The 20,227-nt window shown below is 36.8% G+C and overlaps 1 protein-coding gene across 2 annotated transcripts in view; it reads right to left on the reverse strand.

The window, feature by feature from the left end:
* The window catches only part of LOC121325733 (exocyst complex component 6), a 92,237-nt gene that overhangs the window by 5,124 nt on the left and 66,886 nt on the right, over window positions 1-20,227 (reverse strand). For both annotated transcript variants that reach the window (XM_041268644.1, XM_041268643.1), the window contains 2 exons: window positions 19,564-19,705; window positions 12,092-12,165 (listed from right to left, as the gene is read on the reverse strand). In XM_041268644.1, the coding sequence (XP_041124578.1) occupies window positions 12,092-12,165; window positions 19,564-19,705 (216 nt within the window). The remainder of the gene's footprint in view (window positions 1-12,091; window positions 12,166-19,563; window positions 19,706-20,227) is intronic.

Raw genomic sequence — 20,227 nt, forward strand, 5'->3', positions numbered from 1 at the left:
GTCCCTGTTAGTCGTGCCCTTCCCCTATTGTCCCCTACTGAGAGCAGCAGTTATCTCTGAAATCAATGCATACAAACTCTTCAAAATGAGATGTTATACATTTATAACAGCTAAATAGACTAGCAACAAAAAATAAATGTACTTTACAGATCTGTGTCAAATACTAGAAATCCAACTACATCTTTTTACCCCCTTCCTTTAGCCATGCCTTTGCTTTGATCATAGGTGCAAACATTTACAGGATATGAAAGCCACCTGCTGAGGATGGAAGGCCAGGGACTAATTGGTAAATTCTTACTATTGCGGCCAATAAATCTTTGCTTTTGTAAGTGAAAAACAAAATAATTTAAACAAAAATATAAGCCAATGAATCCATAAAAATAATATAACCAAAATGAATATACAAACAGAAACAAGTTTTTTTTTTTTTTTTAAAATGTATTCTCTGCTTTCAAAACCTTTTAACAGAAACTACTTAGTCAGTAATGCTGTAAATCCAAAGACTGGCACTTTTTATTACCTTGTTTGTAATACATACAACGAGAGTTTCAAAAAGCTTTTTTGAAATGAGCAAATCAACTGGTAATGCTAATTGGTGAAAAAGCACTTCTCAGGGACTGTTTACAGTGACGGTAGAAACATTCTAGTCTGAGATGTTTAGCAAATTCCATTATTAATTTTAACAGCCAAGGACACAGAATACCTAAGGAAACGCTATAAGCAACAGACATAAGCAAGCATAGGCTTGCAAGATATTTATAGAGCACAAGAACGCAATACACAGAAGAAATATAGAAGTACAAAGTTAAAACCCAACAGCTGCATTGCATGTACCATTTAAAATCACAGAACTATAAACTACAACATTATAAAATACTATACAGACATAATCTTCTTGCTAAAGACACATAAAAATATAAGTGTTTATGTAAATTCCAATTAGCCATTGAAAATATTCTCAGTATAATGCATTTGAGAAAACACATTTGTTTAACTGTATTATAAGATTTTGTGATATATGTATGAGTGTTTTTTCAATCAATCTAAGCTTACTTGCTGTAACCAATATAAAGATAAAGATGAGCAGATCTTTCAATTGAGTTGGTCATAAGGTGCAAGTCTACTGAATGTGTCATGCAGTATCAAATTAAATGTTGCAGATGCTTTGTTACAGGTAGGATTGTAACAGCCATGTGTATAGGAGTTACATTTTAAATCAGGCTTTACTAACAGACCTATAATTATGGCTGTTAAAAGCAATAGTGTTATTGCTAGTATGACACTACCAAATTTTTACAAGGGGAAATGTATGTATGTATTTATGCGTGCGTGTGTATATATATATATATATATATATATATATATATATATATATATATATATATATATATATATATATATATTAGACACACACACACACAGTGCCTTGCAAAAGTATTCAGACCCCTGACCAATTCTCTCATATTACTGAATTACAAATGGTACACTGAAATTTCGTTCTGTTTGATATTTTATTTTTAAACACTGAAACTCAGAATCAATTAATGTAAGGTGACAGTGGTTTTATGTTGGGAAATATTTTTAAGAAAAATAAAAAACAGAAAAAGTATTCAACCCCTGTGCTGTGGAAGCTCCCAGTTTGCACCGATGAAAGAAATTGCCCTAACGAGGACACAATTACCTTACCATTGGCCTCCACCTGTAAACCATTAAAGTTGCTGTCACATTTTCTGGATAAAAACCCCACTGTTGAAGGATCATTGGTAAGTCTGTGAATCTGAAGAAAAATGAAGACCAAAGAGCATTCTACAGAAGTTAGAGATAAAGTAATACAAATGCATAGATTAGGGAAAGGGTACAAAATAATATCCAAGTGTTTGGATATCCCAGTGAGCACAGTTGGCTCAATAATCAGGAAGTGGAAGCTGCATCACACCACCCAGGCACTGCCAAGGAAAGTCCGTCACTCAAAACTCTGCGCTCAAACACGAAGGAGACTTGTGAAAGAAGCCACAGAGAGGCCAGCAATCACTTTGAAGGAGCTACAGAGTTCAGTGGCTGGGAGTGGAGTAATGGTGCACCAGTCAACCATATCAAGAGCTCTGCACAACACTGGCCTGTATGGGAGGGTTGCAAGAAAGAAGCCATTACTCAAAAAGTACCATCTGAAAGCACGTCTGGAGTTTGCCAGAAAACATGAGAGTGACCCAGCTGCGATGTGGGAAAAGGTTTTATGGTCAGATGAGACCAAGATAGAGCTTTTTGGTCAAAACTCAAAGCGCTATGTGTGGCGCAAACCTAACACTGCCCAGCCTCAAGACACACCATCCCTACAGTGAAGTATGGTGGTGGCAGCATCATGCTGTGGGGATGCTTCTCATCAGCAGGGACTGGGCATCTTGTTACAATTGAAGGAAGAATGGATGGAGCAAAATACAGGAAAATACTGCAAGAGAATCTGCTTCAGTCCGCTAAAAAACTGAAGCTTGGGAGGAAATTCACCTTTCAGCAGGACAATGCGAAGGCAACATTGGAGTGGCTCAAGAACAAAAAGGTGAATGTCCTACAGTGGCCCAGTCAAAGACCTGATCTCAATCCCATTGAGAATCTGTGGCACTAATTGAAAATTGCGGTCCACAAGCATCGTCCAACCAACCTGAACAACCTGGAGCAAATCTGCCAAGAAAAATGGGCCAAAATCACTCCGACACTGTGTGCACAGCTGGTACATACTTACCCCAAAAGACTTAAAGCTGTTATTGCAGCGAAAGGTGGCTCTACCAAATATTAATGTGTGGGGGTTGAATACTTTTGCAAGCAAGAAATTTCAGTTTTTTATTTTTCTTAAAAATATTTCCCAACATAAAACCAATGTCACCTTACAGTAATTGATTTTGAGTTTAAGTGTTTTAAAATAAAATATCGAACAGAACGAAATTTCAGTGTACCATTTGTAATTCAGTAATATGAGAGAATTGGTCAGGGGTCTGAGTACTTTTGCAAGGCACTGTGTTTTTGTGTGTGTATGTGTGTGTGTATATATATATATATATTTTAAAACACTTAAACTCAAAATCAGTTATTGTAAGGTGACATTGGTTTTATGTTGGGAAATATTAAGAAAAATACCCCCCCCCCCCCCCCCAACAAATAAAACCACCCCCCCCCACAAATTAATATATGGGGTTTTTATCCAGAAAATGTGACAGCAACTTTAATGGTTCACAGGTGTAGGCCAATGGTAAGGTAATGCTACTAGCTTTGCACATCTGGACACTGCAATTTTTGCCCATTCTTTGCAAAAGTGTTGGATGGGGACCTTTGGTGAACAGCAATTTTCAACTCATTCCACATATTCTCAATTGGATTGAGGTCCAGGCTTTGATTGGGCCACTCCAAGACACTGACCTTTTTGTTTTTAAGCCACTCCAGTGTGGCTTTGGCAGTATGTCTGGGGTCATTTTCCTGCTGGAAGATGAATCCTCTCCCAAGTCCCAGGTCTATTGCAGACTTCAGCAGATTTTCTTCCAGGATTTCTCTGTACTTTGCTACATCCATTTTGCCCTCTATCTTCACAAGCTTTCCAGGCCCTGATGCAGAGAAGCATCCCCATAGCATGATGCTGCCACCACAGTGCTTCACGGTAGGGATGGTGTTCTCAGGATGATGTGCGGTGTTACGCTTGCGCCAAACATAGCGTTTGGCATTAAGGCCAAAAAGCTCTATTTTGGTCTCATCAGACCATAGAGTCTTCCACTTGGTCTCAAAGTCTCCCACATGAGTGGCAAACTCTGGCCGAGATTTGATGTGAGTTTTTTTTTTTTCCAACAATGGCCTTCTTTTTGCCACTCTCCCATAAAGGCCAGTTTTGTGAAGCACCCAGGCTATTGTTGCCATATGCACAGTGTCTCCCAGCTCAGCCATGGAAGACTGTAACTCCTTTAGAGTTGCCATAGGCCTCTTGGTGGCCTCCCTGACTAGTGCCCTTCCCACCCGGATACTCAGTTTTTGAGAACCTGTTCTAGACAGATTCACAGTTGTTCCATATTCTCTCCATTTCTTAATAATGAACTTTACTGGGCTCCGGGGGATATTCAATGCCTTGGAAATGTTCTTGTATCCTACCGCTGATTGGTGCTTTTGAAGAACCTTATTCCGGATTTGCTTTGAATGTTCCTTCGTCTTGATGATGTAGTTTTTGTTAGGAAATGTACTAACCAACTGTGGGACCTCCCAGAGACAGGTGTATTTAACCTGAAATCATGTGAAACACCTTAATTGCACACAGGTGGACTCCATTCAACTAATTATGTGACTTCTAAAGACAATTGGTTGCACCAGAGCTTATTTAGGTGTGTCATGGCAAAGGAGGTGAATTCTTATGCAATCAATTATTTTCTGTTTTAGAACAATTTGTAGATTTTATTTTTCACTTTGACATTAAGGACTTTTTTTGTGTTGATCAGTAGCAAAAACTCCTTAAATCCACTTTGTTCCATGTTGTAACACAGTAAAATGTGGAAAAGTCCAAGGGGGGTGAATACTTTTGAGAGCCACTGTGTGTGTGTGTGTGTATATATATATATATATTATATATATTATATATATATAGATATATATATATAATATATATATATATATAAACATGTAAACCATGTTACAAGAGATTTGTAGACCATTCAATAATTTAATTTTATGGTTTTTAGTTATTCATACGTTTTTTTTTATTTTCTAGTGTTGTGACATTAAAAGTTAGACGCATAATGAAAGTTCCCTCTGATCTTCAAAAGAAACTGAGTAAATTCCACTATTCAAATGCATCCTTGCCCAGACTCTTATACTAATCAAATGAATCACATCTAATGTTGCTGAGACACATTGTGTGTTATTGTCTCATCTGCTTGCCTGTGTGTTTACAAGCAAGCTGGCCTACGTGATGGATGCTGCCACACTTGTGTGTCTGGAAACAATGTATCGATTGGTTGTTATTAAGAGGCGTGAACCTCTGATTGGCTGGCTGGCCATTATCTCTCCTTCCAGAGTTACTTTATCCATGTGCATGCAAGTCCAGCCAGCTTTCTGACTCATAAGCTGTGATCTCACTATATGCAGTCAATTTATTAAAGAAATTAAATTAAATTGAGAAGGACTATGTCTGAATCAAGAACCTACGTCAAACAGCACTCTCTTCATGCACAACATGGGATACTTTTTTATTTGGACTGACACTTTTATGGACTGCCACATTAGCAGATAATGTCAATGTCATTACGACTGCACAAAATTAGTACAAAAGTTCACTCTAGAAAAGAATTGAAAAAAGTTGAATGGGCTTCCTGGCACCTGGGAATTGTTTGTCCAGAGTTGAAGGTTTAAATGATTTGGGCCACTGTAGAAAGTCTTCCTGCTTGTCACGGTAAATTGCAAGGATCTATCGGCTTGATCTGTCGTGTTCCACTTGCGACCAGAGTTGCGCTTTCTGATGACAGTTTTCTGCAATTGTTTCCATTCTAGGAATACCCGGGTCAATGCAGCCACTGCTTGGAGGCACAAACTGGTTGCACAGATACCCACGATCATGCCCTTTGTGAAAATTGAAAATGTATTCATGTCTAATGGATCAGAGGACATGATACAAGATGACATGAACTTGCATAGCTAGTAGACTTGTTTTTATTTTTTAAATTTTACTTACATTCTCCAATTATTTGTCCAGTTAGAGTTTTAAGGGTGAACATTTATTGTAATTAAGGTGGAGCTTAAAAGTACTACACTTTTTTTTAAATACAAAATAAAAAAAAATTGCTTACTAGCAAGCGCTTCACCTTAACTTCGGAAAGTCCTTCATGATTTTTAGATATTCATTTCCATCACAGCGTGTCTTCATTCAGATGGGAACCTTATGTTTAATCCAGACAATTCACACTGCAGCATTTAAATTGAATCTGGTGTGGAGAATACTTTAATGTTGAGTTATACTTTTATCTACATTAGCTGGAGGGCGGGAGCACAGAAGGATCTTGCTTGGGAAACAATGAGGTGTAGTCAGTCAGGCACTCCCTTCTCTGCCTATTTCACTCAAATAACAGCATGGATTTAAGACTGACAGACTACTGCAGCCAATAAGGTGAAGGCTACAAGAGCTATCATTCACCATCAAGTGGGCTGCAGTAACTATTACTATTTCAATGCTCGTAAGAATGAAGCATGTTCTGGGAGCTTGTGAGTAGAGTTAGAGCAGAAATCAATCACTGTCAAATTACTGACCGTTGTTAAGGTCTGGCGTTGAAAAGAAGCTATTGTCTTAACAAATCATTATTCATTCTTCTCATACCCATTAAAAGAATATACTTTAAATATAATACAAACTTTGTCACAGTCCTTTTTTAAAATATAAACTGATCTTTTAAAAATGTTCTGTATTCATCACTGCACATGCAATTTACTTTAAACTCTTTGCATGTCATGTCAAAAAATTCCCCTAAGTACCACAGATTACATACATTTCTTTTGTGCGATTGCTGCATATTAGTTCAAAAGGTGTATTTATACCCTTTTCTTGTGTAGTTTAAGAAGTTTAACTCAGTTTGATTTGACTTTATTATGTTGTCAGAATCTGTTCTGCCAAACTGTGGTTGATTTTTGGTTTTAAGGTTTATTAAAATGGCAATTATAACGAAGAAGTTTAACTCAACATTAAAAAGCAAGAAATACCAAATTACAGGTTATAGTCTAAAAATGACTCCAGAAAATGCCCTGCTTACATGGTAAGATTCAACAATCACGCTGATATAACTAACATATGGTCATACTTTATATAAAAATCTCAGTGGCACTGTGTATTCTTTTACACTGGCAGTAACCAATGTTTTACTAATTTGCCCATGCAGTACAGCCAGATTTAAAACATCTTTGTTGACCCAACCAATGGCACTGGAGGAGCACTATCACCACCGTTTGCACCCCTAGTTGATATGTCAAAGTACCTGTGTCAAGATTCTGCTACTTGTTTATATAAAGAGTAATGTGAGTTACAAAATACCAACAAACGCTGCCAGTAAACTGTTTCTCCTACTTGCCAATAAAATGTAATGATGTGACATTATTACATCCAGCAAGCGCTTGAGCAGTTAAAGGACAGGATTTCAGAGAAACAAACAAAAGAACAGTACACGTGCTGTGCATATAATAGGCCAGGAGAGCTTTGTTTAACTGATGAAATCCCCAGCATCTGCTCTTCACATCTTTTATAGCAGCCAGGAGCCCTAGTTCAGGTGGTGTGATTTGTTGAGCGGTCAGTTTGTAAGTGTCTTTACTACTGCAAGTAACAACAGCCTTACATAACAGCAAGTAGCTTTCACAGGTGGTGGAAGCTTATGACTGAGCAGCTAAAACTAAAATAAAACCGTTCTAGCTGGATGTTGTTGCCTGACCATACCTATCTCAAGTATATTTTTGCCCACTCAGTCAACACAGTAAGGCCACAAGCAGCAATTTACATGGAACAGCATAAACATAAATTACGTGATGGAGCGAGAGAGAGAGAGAGAGCGAGCGAGCACTGACAAGGGGTGACACTCAATACCGTTTGCATAATCAAGTATCAGTACTTTCACTGTATGGAAACAAATCTGCCAAAGATTTCTCCTACTGGAAAAGATTTATCAGTTGTATTAGCTGCATGTAAAATGACATAACTGTGTTGAACAAACTAACTATATATGATCCATTATTTAAAAGTACAGTCACATGAACTATGATCAAGCAAAGGCTCACGAGTCTACTTTTAAACTGAAACTTTACCAGTGTAATTTAAATTTCTACCAGGTTTTGTAATTTAAATTGGATTCTTCATTAGAAAGAGCTATATAAGTGCAAATTGAATTGAATGTTATTTTAACAAGAACATAAATATGCAGAACCACAAAACTTTACAAGAAGGCTGGTGATAGTATCTGATATGCCAAGGGACTGAAACTTAAAAACAGAATATTTTACAGATTCCTGTTATTTAAAAAAATAATAATTAAAACTTTAAAATGACCAAAGCTCCACTTTTCATGAATTTTAATGAACAAATTAATTGCTTTAATTAACTCAAGACCCTTTTGTTTAGTTATCTTTCCTTATATCACAGTTTTTGTTGGTGCTTATTGAACAGACCTAATTCCTTCAATTACAACCAATTCACATCCTTTAGTGATGCACAAAATAGTTCTTTTTTTTATTAGTTACTGTAAACAAAAGATTTAACAGAAAACAAAGTTTTACATAACACTGGATATGATAATGCTTATGTAAAGCAGTACCAAGGGAAAAGGCACAGATTGTATTTTTAAGTGGATGTTTAGTTTTGCTATGGCTACTGTGTTCTTCAGTCCATTTGTAGCATTTTATATTTTAATGGATTATATATTATATTGTATATTACTACAATGTTTAGAAGACTGTGCCTCCTGTGCAACTCCAGGAAGGAAGTGACTCTCCATTAAGGGATTAAAAAGAAAGTTGCTTAAATGTATAGCTTGATAAAAAAAAACAAATACACCCCCATAACTTTAAAAGGAACACTAGATTGTAACAGGATGTTGGGCAAAATAGTCTCTTGATTTTGGGGGCCTACAAACATGTAAAGATACAATGGAGGCTAATGCTTGTTTACCAGAAATAAGGGCAGGGGAATTCCACAAGTGACTGTTTGTTCAGAGTGGGACATGAACCAGGTCCTTCACCTGTGCAACTCGAAATCTCGTACAAACACTACAAAGCAAGTAATATGCTGTGATTAGCTGAAAAACAATTAGTCTCCTTTCAGAAATACACATATATTTATTTCTTAACAAAAAGGAGGGAATATGAATTTGTACTTGGAAAAGATTGGGCAATGTTGTTTTTATTTTTTTCCCCACTGAATATCCTCATGTGCACGAGCTGCAATTTAACTGTGACTATTTTTGCTATATAGAAGTTATTTGTGTTACATATTTTGGCAAAACACCACCTCATTGGCATTGTACATAATACAAGAAGACCTGGTATAAAAAAAGCCTCCTTAATGTCAATAGATTTGCTTAATAACACTGCAACACTCAAGTCTTATGGGATCTTAATATGCTTGCTGGCATCCTAAAGCAAAGCTACTGGAGATTACATCTATAAATCGACTTACAGCTTTTAGCCAAAAGTTTTGCATCCGTATACTTAACGAAAAACCGACATAAATTGAAAAATGTGGCATCAAAATTTTAACATGAAATACTGTACTACTGTTATGTCTTCCGGTAGACTTTTGCAATATCATTTTGTAGTTTCTTTGACTACATTGTTAAATAAAATATCAAACATTTATTTATTTATTATTCTCTCTCAATTCTAAAATTCTAGGCAATGCAAAACTTGTGGCCATAGCTGTATATGTTACACAAAATATTACAGACTGGCCTGCTCTGTGGGGGGTTTGTAAGGATTACATGTAAAGGAAGCATCTAAACTTCTGTCAACCCATACAGGAAAAGATTTATGTGATAACACAGCGTTAGACAGCAAAAATGTGTAAAAGGGCAAATCTCTCTCCCTACTTTAACCATTACCGAACCTGAAAAGGGAATACATATTTATTAAAAAAGAAAGAAAAACAATTTAAAATTTCATCTACTAATACCTAAGCAAAGACAGGATTAGTAAAATACTGGTCTAGCAACGGCAAACTGAAAACTAGTAAAACACTTCTTATTCTACTCTTTGCATTGAATGGCAGACTTTTCCATCAACGTCTTCATACTTCAAAGTGAAAAAAAAAAGGGGGGGAGGGGGGAGAAAGTTGTTTTATTTCAGGACACTATCCTACAAGGACACTGAAAGCAAGGATCAAGATGAAATGCACACTGTCCAACCCCAACCATCAAAAAGCTTTGCCAAGGGAATTTGGATCTACTCTAGGAATGCTGTAATGGTTTAACGAATTGCTGAAACCTTAATTAGGATTAATCATATCCCACATACAGAGGCTGGCAACAGTATCAGATATGAGCTCTAATTGCTAAGAAAAAGGTGACTAATGTCCCTGTTAACTGATACTTTATTAAGTATAGATAGAAAAAACACTCATACACTACTTGGTTAAAACATCAATATGTATAAATAACATGTTTTAAAAAACTAAAAGGCTATATATTTAGTTTCTCTCCATAAAACTAAGGAACACTGGCACCACGGTTAGGGGAAGCAGCACAAGAAAGGGGAAAAAAAACTGAACTATTGTTGAGATAACTGGCTTCCATTAGTGATCAGGTGATTGGCAGAAAGATTGCGATCTTTCAATCTCGGGTCAGCTCCTTTTCAAAAAAGGGCAATCCCACTGATCCATCTTTTAGCTAGTCTCTCATCGAATCCCAAGCCTCCTGCCTTTTAGCTTTGATTCTGCTCAAGCTTTCCCTTGTATCGGCCTCTACCTGTCATCAGCTATTCCGGAAAGAACTGCGAGGTATAGAGAGTTTGACCCCAGGGCACAACCACGGTGAGTAGGTAAAACCTGACCACTGGGCCTACTTCCTTATCTTTCATACGCTCCAATGTATAGAGAAGTATCATATTCAAACTAGAAAACAGCACTGTGACCCCCTAAGAGAGATTTCTGAAAAGGCACTGTTTCCTTTCAAGCACGCTTGAAAAGAAATGTCATCCACTCCATTAAAAAAAAAAAACAAATGGATCAAATAGTAAGAATGAACCCCCGCTGAAGGCAGATGACTATATTAGCAATACACAGATCCCAGAGTGTTTCCAAAACACTGTCACCCACTACATTCAGCAAGTTATGTTTTATGTTTTTAAAACACTGTTGATTAATGTGAAAAATTGCTTGACCAAAGCCAAGTCATACAAAGAGGATCTTTGGATGCCTGCATATAAAGGAGGATGAGTATGTGTTACATGACATGAACGCAGCTGTAGATATGTGATTATGTGCACTGAAAAACGGCACTCTCTCTCTCTCTCTCTCTCTCTCTCTCTCTCTCTCTCTCTCTCTCTCTCTCTCTCTCTCTTTCTCTCTCCTCTCTCTCTCTCTCTCTCTCTCTCTCTCTCTCTCTCTCTCTCTCTCTCTCTCTCCTCTCTCTCTCTCTCTCTCTCTCTCTCTCTCTCTCTCTCTCTCTCTCTCTCCTCTCTCTCTCTCTCTCTCTCTCTCTCTCTCTCTCTCTCTCTCTCTCTCTCTCTCTCTCCAACCCAAAAACTACATTAGGTGGCATTTAATTTACTTAAGTTCCTCTGTCCTTCTCTTTCCCAATAAGTATATGCCATTGCTTAACAATAATGGATTGTCCATGCAGAAGTAAAACAATGAACAGTTATGCCATTGGACCAGGTCTAAGGAAGTTTGATTGAATAGTGCCATAAAGCAGCACCCCATATTTTGATTGAATCAACCACTAATAGTAACATGCCTGCACACTAACTTGCAGACAAATCATAGATGTGATATGCAACATCCTGCACGCAGTTATAAAAAAAAAAGTTGCAGATTTCACATAGGTCTTAACTTACAAACACATGTTAGCATTCTGTCTCTCATAAGTGAAAGTGTTAACAGCTCAGTGTGTGATTGGATGGGGGTAAAGGAGCAGCTTTCACAAAAGGAGATGCAGTATGGTTCCTGTAATGGTACATTGCTGCACAGTGTCAGTGGTGGCTTCTTGTTTGTTGCATAGCCTGACTAAGTAAAGTGGACTTTAAATTAGGTAGAATATACTGTAATTATGATGTGTGAGACAAATCCAAACCTCCCATCAGCAAGTCCAGATCACTGTGAAAATCTATCAGCTCAGATAATGGCTAAGACTATTTCAGCACAGGAAAAGTGGATAACGTGTCCGATAAGGAGGGGAAAATGTGCAGCCTGCAATTTTGGAATTTCCTTGAAAACGTTTTTGTTTTGAAATTGAGGTACTGCAGTAGAACTTTTCGACACTGTTCACAAAACTATACTCCATTAAACCTATAAATGAACCAGCTTAAAAGAAGCTTTGGTGGTTTTGATGTTTTTTTTCCCACCACCAGCCTGCATCACTTATCTGTAAAAAGTTCAAATCCTTACTTGTCTGAGGTCGACAAATGCTAACTGCAGAGTGTCCCCTTGGAATCCTGGCACTGGCTCGGAGCTAGCAAACACTGCAAGAAAAGATCACAAAAATAGGCAAATAAACCACCAGAAACCTCAGTACATGCCACTGCAAATAAAGACTGTTATATTTACACTGAGCCATATCGACTCAAGGAATAAGGCGGGGCTATACACTCAACGAGGTGCAATTCTTCCTCTTAAGTATTATTCTGAACTCATGTTTAACTAGAGCGCACCTTCATTAAAATAAGTTCACCAAGATTAACCTGTATAAAGTTTACAAGTCGTGATATGTTACATTCATGTGGGCTACACATTCTTTCACTACATTTGCCCTGCAGGAGAATGAATACAAAAGTTTTTGGAGGACACCAATTCCATGGCTGTCAACATATTTTTAAACATCTGCTTTTGTTACAGCATCTGCTCAATAAAAATCCCACCTCTAGCCAAACAGCAATTAAAGACAGACAGAGGGGTGGGAGTAAGCTTAACATGCAGACAACAGGTGGAATGCTCTAAGCACCACAATCTCTGTTTGACTGGAATGTCTGTTCTTGCCTTTTAACACGTTTTTGATGATGGAATTTTGCTGCTTTCAGAAAGTTTAAAACAGGGTCATCAAAGCATGACACATGAGAAGTTCACACTGGAAAATAGCTATGACTCACACAAAGTCTTAATGATCTTCTTAATTTCAACTTACCTGGTTGATAAAATGTATAGGACAAACATGAAAAGTGTGAAATATATTTAAAGTTGGGTTATTGGCCTTTATGTGGATGCTTGGAAACAAAGCATACAACTTATTTTTCTCCTTAATCAATCTTTCCCCAAAAGACAAACTATATTTTTCAACCAATACATTTCTTTCTGCCTCCAACCTCTCGGCTCTGCTTAAAGTGAAGCAGTTTTGAATAACAAACTGAAGTGATAGTAATGACAACCTTGTTATATAGAAATTATAGGCCTGTTTCAAGTCAAAAATGAGAGTCGGAGAGATTGTAAAGGCATAAATTACCACTGCAGCCTCAGAGGATACAACCTCCAAGACTGTTAGGTTATTAACATAACCCTGGTTCCCTAAAATAGAAATGTAACCATTAGCATGTGGGTATTTACCTCTTAAAGACCTGAAATCTGAATAAGATATATCAAAGCTGCTGGATGTAACAAACAACAGGCTGTAGTGCACAAACATGCGTAATTAGTAAAACTAATAAAGCAATTATTTTTAATATCACATATCATTTGTATAAACCACAACAGATGCGAAATATATAGCAGAAAAAGTAACAAGTAATTATCTGAAACAGCTTTCCTGCCAGATCAGTTCTTGAAAGAAAAAATGGCATTGAGGTCTGTGACCGCTGTGTTTTTATGTCCTCGGGGGCGGGCCATGACTGTGTCACAGGCTCGTCGAGCAGCTTTGATATAATTCAGGTTTTGGGTCTTTAGGAGGTAAAAACCCATACGCTAATGGTTACATTTCGTAGTTGAAAGGGAAGTGAAACTGTTACCAAAAGTAGGAGGTGGCAAGGTTAGCCACCTCCTGATCTAAATCAATTGTTAAACCTAAATCAATTGTAAAACCTTCATTAAAGTTCCCAATCATTGGTGCAACAATACTTAACATTTTTACATAAGGCATCCATAGGATATGTAATAAGGAACAAGAAATGTAACCTTTTTTTTAAATTTATTCATGTTGAGGAGCCATAAAGACTTACAAATTCAGTCAAGTGTTTCTCACATAAATTTAATTTTGAGGAGACTTGCTACAAAATAGCCAGAGTGACCCTCCACTTAGACTAGCTGGCAAACGTATGCCGTTTTAAAAAGCGTGGCTATGGAATTGCATAGCTGTAAATAAACTGGATGTATTGACCTTGCAATCCTCAGTAACATCGCTGTGCTTATAATCCCCCTTATGTTACAGTTAATGGTATTTTTCCCCATTACATGCTGTACCTCAGGGCATAAGGAACTAACTAGAGATTCTTCAGTTGACATAAATGAAAGTGCATCAGTTTAAAGACAATGCAGGAATATGAAAAGTAACTCAGAAGATGCTGCACTGATTTGGCTATCTAGAAAATGGTTCAAAATAGTCACTAAAACAATGTATATATGTTGTACTGATCACACCTGCTGAACTATGAGGTCATAAATGATTAACATCTTCAATCAGCTATAAATCAGTTTTCCAAAAAACACGTTTTTTGCCTTTTCAGCAGATCTGTTGAGCTCATCACTGAACTCTATTTAACCCCCTATTATTAAACCTGCCTTGAGGCCCTATTGGGCTAGTCAGGTACGAGTAGATTAAAGAAAGGATACTGGTCCAAAAGGGCACTCTCGGTCGCTTCTGTGCAATCGTGCCGAAAGACTTCAATAAACAGACAAAAACAGAATGGAAACAAGACCCCCACCCCATTTATTGGTTAATATTCTGTTCTTTTAAAACAAAACAAAAATAAACACATAGCATTAGATTTAGATTCATACAAATTTGATTCCTAGATTTACCATTGATCCATTTAACAACAGAAGTAAACTTTTATTTGTATGACTTGGATGCATGTGATCTTCTTCTTTTGGGGCTCCTTGTGAAACATTCATTCTTCCCAACACCCGCCCATCAATGAAAACTCTTGGCAGTTGCTAGGTTACAGTAAAATCATAATGGGCTTCAACAAAATAAACTAAGTTACATTCATTTACATAAACTATGCCAGGATCCAGGATATGAGGTATGATATTTATCCTCTTAGTTGTGTCATCGCTGGCATACCACTCTTCCATGCTTCGCTTGCTTACATGACTTATTAGATAACTATCATATCCAGTAGACTTTCTATTAATGTTAATGGCCATTTGACATCACTGTCATATGCTTTGATAGATCTTATTCAGGTTCTTCCAGTAACAAGGTGGAAACAAAAATGTGCTTCTGTGGTAGAGTACAGAGCATTCAGAAAGCACATGGCTAATCTGAATATAACACAATATTCAGCTCATACTAACACTCTGATACTTCCACACTGCAGAATGATGCTGAGCATCTGATATTATGGTAATGAACAGGTAATGCAGTGTTATTCTGAGTTTTTATTTTATTTAAAAGCAGTTCCTGAGTACAATCTTTGTTTTTGTGATTTAAAAGTTAATATTTTGCACTGTTTGGGCAGCCAGAACCTTGCACAAACTGCATGAGACAACATATCATAGTAAGAGACACTCTAAACACAATATATCAACTTATAGCTTTCACTTCCCCTCCTTTTATTAGTTACTATATTATCTTATCTTACTATCTTACTATATTAACTTTTAATAGAAAAAACAAACAAACATGTGAACATCTGAATAAAAATCATTTCAGCTATTGACTTTCCCAGTTCTACAAGATCAACTTTATAGGCTCTTAAGTCAAGGTGTATAACTATAGATGGCAGAGGAGCTCTTTTTATTAGTCATAGAATTAGAATCTTGTGAACATCTGGTGAGGTTCTAATACTGCTTCTCCACCTTCCTGTGTATAAATACACCCTTTCTTATGGGTCATTATTTGCATCAAGACCTGTCATAACATGGAAGGCAGACCAATGACACGAGAGTTTAAAGTTCATTCCATTAGTTTAGTTCACCAGCAGCAGCCAGGACTTGTATATATTTAAATATACTGTAGACAATTAAGTATGGATTTCCATTATTTGTTTGATACAAAAAGAGGTAGAACACTTCTTTTTGGAAGGAAAAACCTTTTGTATATCAGATGACAGCTTTTGTATTTAAGATAAGTTTGAACACACCATCATTCTAAATTGAGTAAATCCCACAAATGCATTTATCAATTACAGTAGGAAGCTACCTGCCATTTGTGAGTTATTTGTACACCCTGAGTGCTAATGGAAATGTCACTGTTCTGACCATTAATCCCGAAATGTCATAGACAAAAAGCCGGAGGAGGGCGATGAGATGCAGCATAAATCACAGCTAAAAGAGTGATGTGTGGAATGGCTCTCTGACAGACCTTGTGAATGAAATCCTGACATCAAAGCAAGCTCCAGGTTACTGCTGTTTTAATTGATAATGCATGTTTAGGGGACCTGTCCCACAATAAAGACGGGACAAAGGATTTCACTTCCACCAAAGAACAGTGGAAATGTAATGCTTAGTCTCACGTAAGGCTCACAGCAGATTCCAGACCCAATGCTCAATAACAGGGTGTCTGTGGTGTGCATTGCTCTTTACATTACAGAAGTGAATTACCGGATCAAGTAAAATGTCAAAACTTAGTGTTCTGATGTATATCATGTTACAGTAACCAGAAATGCACCCTGTAGCCATAGACTTGCCCCTTGGAGGTACTGTATTTGTAAATCAAACCCTCCATTTGCATAGATGTTGAGCCAAAAACATTTATACTAATAATACTGTCTGTTACTGGATACAACACTAATCTACAATAACAAGACACACCTAAACCATTGTTAAGAGTTGGTCTGCTCATTTTTCATAAAAACAAACAAAAGAGACAAAGACAAGCTCAAAGTTTTAACAAAACAATGCTAAACATCTTGAAACCTATACAACACGATCATTCTCGTCTATATATTACAAGTAATTATGTTTATATGAGTTTTTTAGTACCTTGTCTGGGCAGTTTTAATATAATTATTACTCTTTGTAATGTGTAAACTACAGAGACGGAGTAATCGTCTGGTATAGTTTTCAAGACGGTTTGCATTAGTGCCCTGTCCAAGCAATTTAATTGTAGTGTGAAATTATAAATCACTTTTTTTATTTTTTATTTAGTAATCGGCAATTATTTTCTCCCATTTTGGCATAGGCAATTATTTTTAGGCTCAGCTCACCGCTACCACCCCCACGCTGACTTGGAAGCGGCGAAGACGAACACATGCTGTCCTCCGAAGCGTGTGCCGTCAGCCGACCGCTTTTTTTCACACTGCAGACCCCCCCCCCATGCGGCTACCTCCAGGCTAAAGGACTTAATCACTTTAACTAAATATCTCTAAACTAAATTTCTCTGTGCCACAACACACAAGAAAAAACTATGCTGTACTGGAGCTGTTACATGTGGCAATTTATTTGAAGGAAATAAGAAGGTAAGAGTCCCATCATGGTGAAATGAATTCTTATTGAGAGCTGATCAACTGGAACGTTCATGAATTACAGCGGAAGCAAGGAGCAAAGTTTGGAGGATTGACAATAAAACACCTCCAGTCTTAACTGGTGTGGAATTTTTTTTTTATTACTTTTTTTTTTTTTCAGGACTGCCTTTTTTTCTTCAGAAAGTACCAAAACCTTAAACTGAACACCTCAATTCCTGATAAATTGTGCTTGCCAAGTGTCAAACTTAGGCTTTAAGATTGTAGTTTACAAGGTTCACTTTCAATCCATAGGTCTGACTTCTGTAAGAGGTTAAGAGAGTTCAAGGCCATTAGACTTAATATACAGATTAACAAGTCACAACTGCAACTTGAATGGTGTATCAGACTGTGCTTTTTCATTTTTAGATTGTAGCAATTTATTTCATATCATTGAAAGCTATAATTACATAGTCTGGTGGAAACCCACTAATAGCTAACAAGGTATTTGAAATTGTACACCCTGCTATAATAAATCACAGGCTTTTTCAGACTAGCGGGTCAGATCAAATTCTTTGAACTATGCTATGCTGGTAAACCATAATGCAAAGTATTCTATTAAAATTCTTCCATTTATGAGAAACTTTAATTTGTTGTGTTTAGAAATCAAAGGCTTTTTTTGTTGTTCTTATCACAGCATGTTTACATTTCTAATTAAGTGTGAAACCCTCCAGGCACACAACCTGTCTTTTCAGGCATTGCTAATATTTATATAAAGCCACACAATACAATACAGTATAACTGGGACATAGTGTAAGGGGAATGGCATCTGTGAATGAATGATTTGTAAAGATGAAGAAATAGATAATGAAAGTGAGTGATCTGTATCACTGATACAGCCAGAGGGAAACATGACTTCAATATAGCAGCCATTCAGGTCAGAGATCAAGGCCAAAGTCACCAACATATTTACACGCAGTGTTTATATTGCCCTCAATCTGATCCCCTCAAGAAACTTACTCATACTGAGCAGATAACTTGGTACTGTAAAAAACCTGTAATAATGAAGACTAAAGGAAACAACAGTCAACTCTAATTAATACAAATTTCAAGGGACCAGCAAAATAATTTGTCCAATCAGTCTAAGCCAAATGCACACTGTCAGTTTTTATTGAAGTTATAGTAACACTGAAATCAAATTTAATTTACAGTACAATGAAAAGTATTATATGTTTAAAAGTACTGTGCATTTTACTGAAAATACAGTTGTAAGCAAACTTTTAAAAAGCATACATTACAAATGCGCTGGAAATCTGCGTGTCCCATTATGACCACAGGGATTTTTTAACCATAAAAGCAAGGTGTCCTCAACATCATGGTATTGGAATTGTTGACGACTTGCATTCGCAAGTTGTTGTTCAATAGCCTATATTATTGTATCCCGGTTTTTCAGAATGGTTAACAAAGAGTTCATGGGAATGTTAAAATCTGCAGTAACATCTTTCCTTTTTTTGTATGGTGATGCATTATCCACTGCTTTCAACACATCCACTTTTGTCTGCAAGGATAATGCAAGTTCTATACACTGCTTCATGGAAACGGCACTATGGCAACTCAGACTGTATCTATGGCAACTTGAAATGCATCATAGGATCAGTACACCCAAACCAGCACTATAATACAGTACAGCAGCACTAATCAGGACACAAGTTAATACATTTCCCAATATCCTTTACCCTCAGCTGTTGGAACTAGGGTAATTAGTTTAACTACAATTTTTCTTTGCATAAACAGGACATTCGTGTTAAGTGAATTTGTTTTATAAGTAGTAATTTACAATAAGCAACTGCTAAATTTGTCTGGAACCATGTAGAAAATTCACAGTATCAGGACATTTGTTTAATCTGAGTTTGTTTTAATGAGAATTGACTGTATTAACAGGACTCACCTAGTTATGCACCATTTGTGTATATGCTGTCCCTTGTCCCAGTTTAGTACCTTGACACTGGACTGCAATACTAATAAACGTTATGGAACTGAGCAGTACTTTTTGTGCAACCCTGTTGATAATATTTAAATACTGGTTTTCATAGTTTCATAAGTGGCTCTCTTTTTTATTCATACATTACTAGTACTGTACATACAGCTGAAACAAAGAAATTCGATTTTTAAGTCATTTTAGTAAGGTGTGCACCCCACACAAAAGCCAAAACAGACTAATGTAATGTCATAATGTAAAGGTTTTCTAGCCCCAATAACAGATTCAACACCAAATTAACTGAGGTTGAAATCCATGGCTGAATTCCCTTAGGCTTAGCAAGTCCTACTTACATTCACACTGCATGACATCCAGGTTGAACTGCTGGATAGCCCCCATGCTTATCTGTTTCAACTTGCTGTCAAGCAGCATCTGCATCAAGGATGTAGACAGGTGCTTACAGGCCGACATGCATGCTGTTTGAGCTACTTTCCCCTAAAGGAAGATAAAAAAATATATACATGTATATCAGCTAATGTTCGTATTGTGCAATAAGCAGGGTTAACAGAAAACAGTGGATAGCTTAGGTAAAATCTACCTATTGGACTCCTTGAATGGGTATCAGCTTTCCCCATTACTGCATATCTTCTAACAATCTTCTATATCCAAGTCACATCCACAACATGACCACACAAGCAGATTTACACAAAAGCCGACAGTTCATAGTTAACTTTAAAGAAGAAAAAACGAACAAGGCTTATTGCTGTACAACAACAACAAAAAAAGCATGCATAAATATTTTCCCAAAAGGGAATACAGTTATGATAAACGTATATATGTCTGACTGGTTTTCCTATTTCCAAAAGGAAAGTGATTTAATGGCAGATAAGCAGGGGTCTGTGCTAGATTACCTTATCTTACACCACTTTTATGTATGTACAGGCACCTCCATATATCAAAATATCAAATTCTGAGACTCTCAGTAGCTAATGCTAAATCATTTTCTTTAGTTTCAGT

The sequence above is a fragment of the Polyodon spathula genome, chromosome 13, assembly GCF_017654505.1.
Source record: "Polyodon spathula isolate WHYD16114869_AA chromosome 13, ASM1765450v1, whole genome shotgun sequence".
Classification (NCBI taxonomy): domain Eukaryota; kingdom Metazoa; phylum Chordata; class Actinopteri; order Acipenseriformes; family Polyodontidae; genus Polyodon; species Polyodon spathula.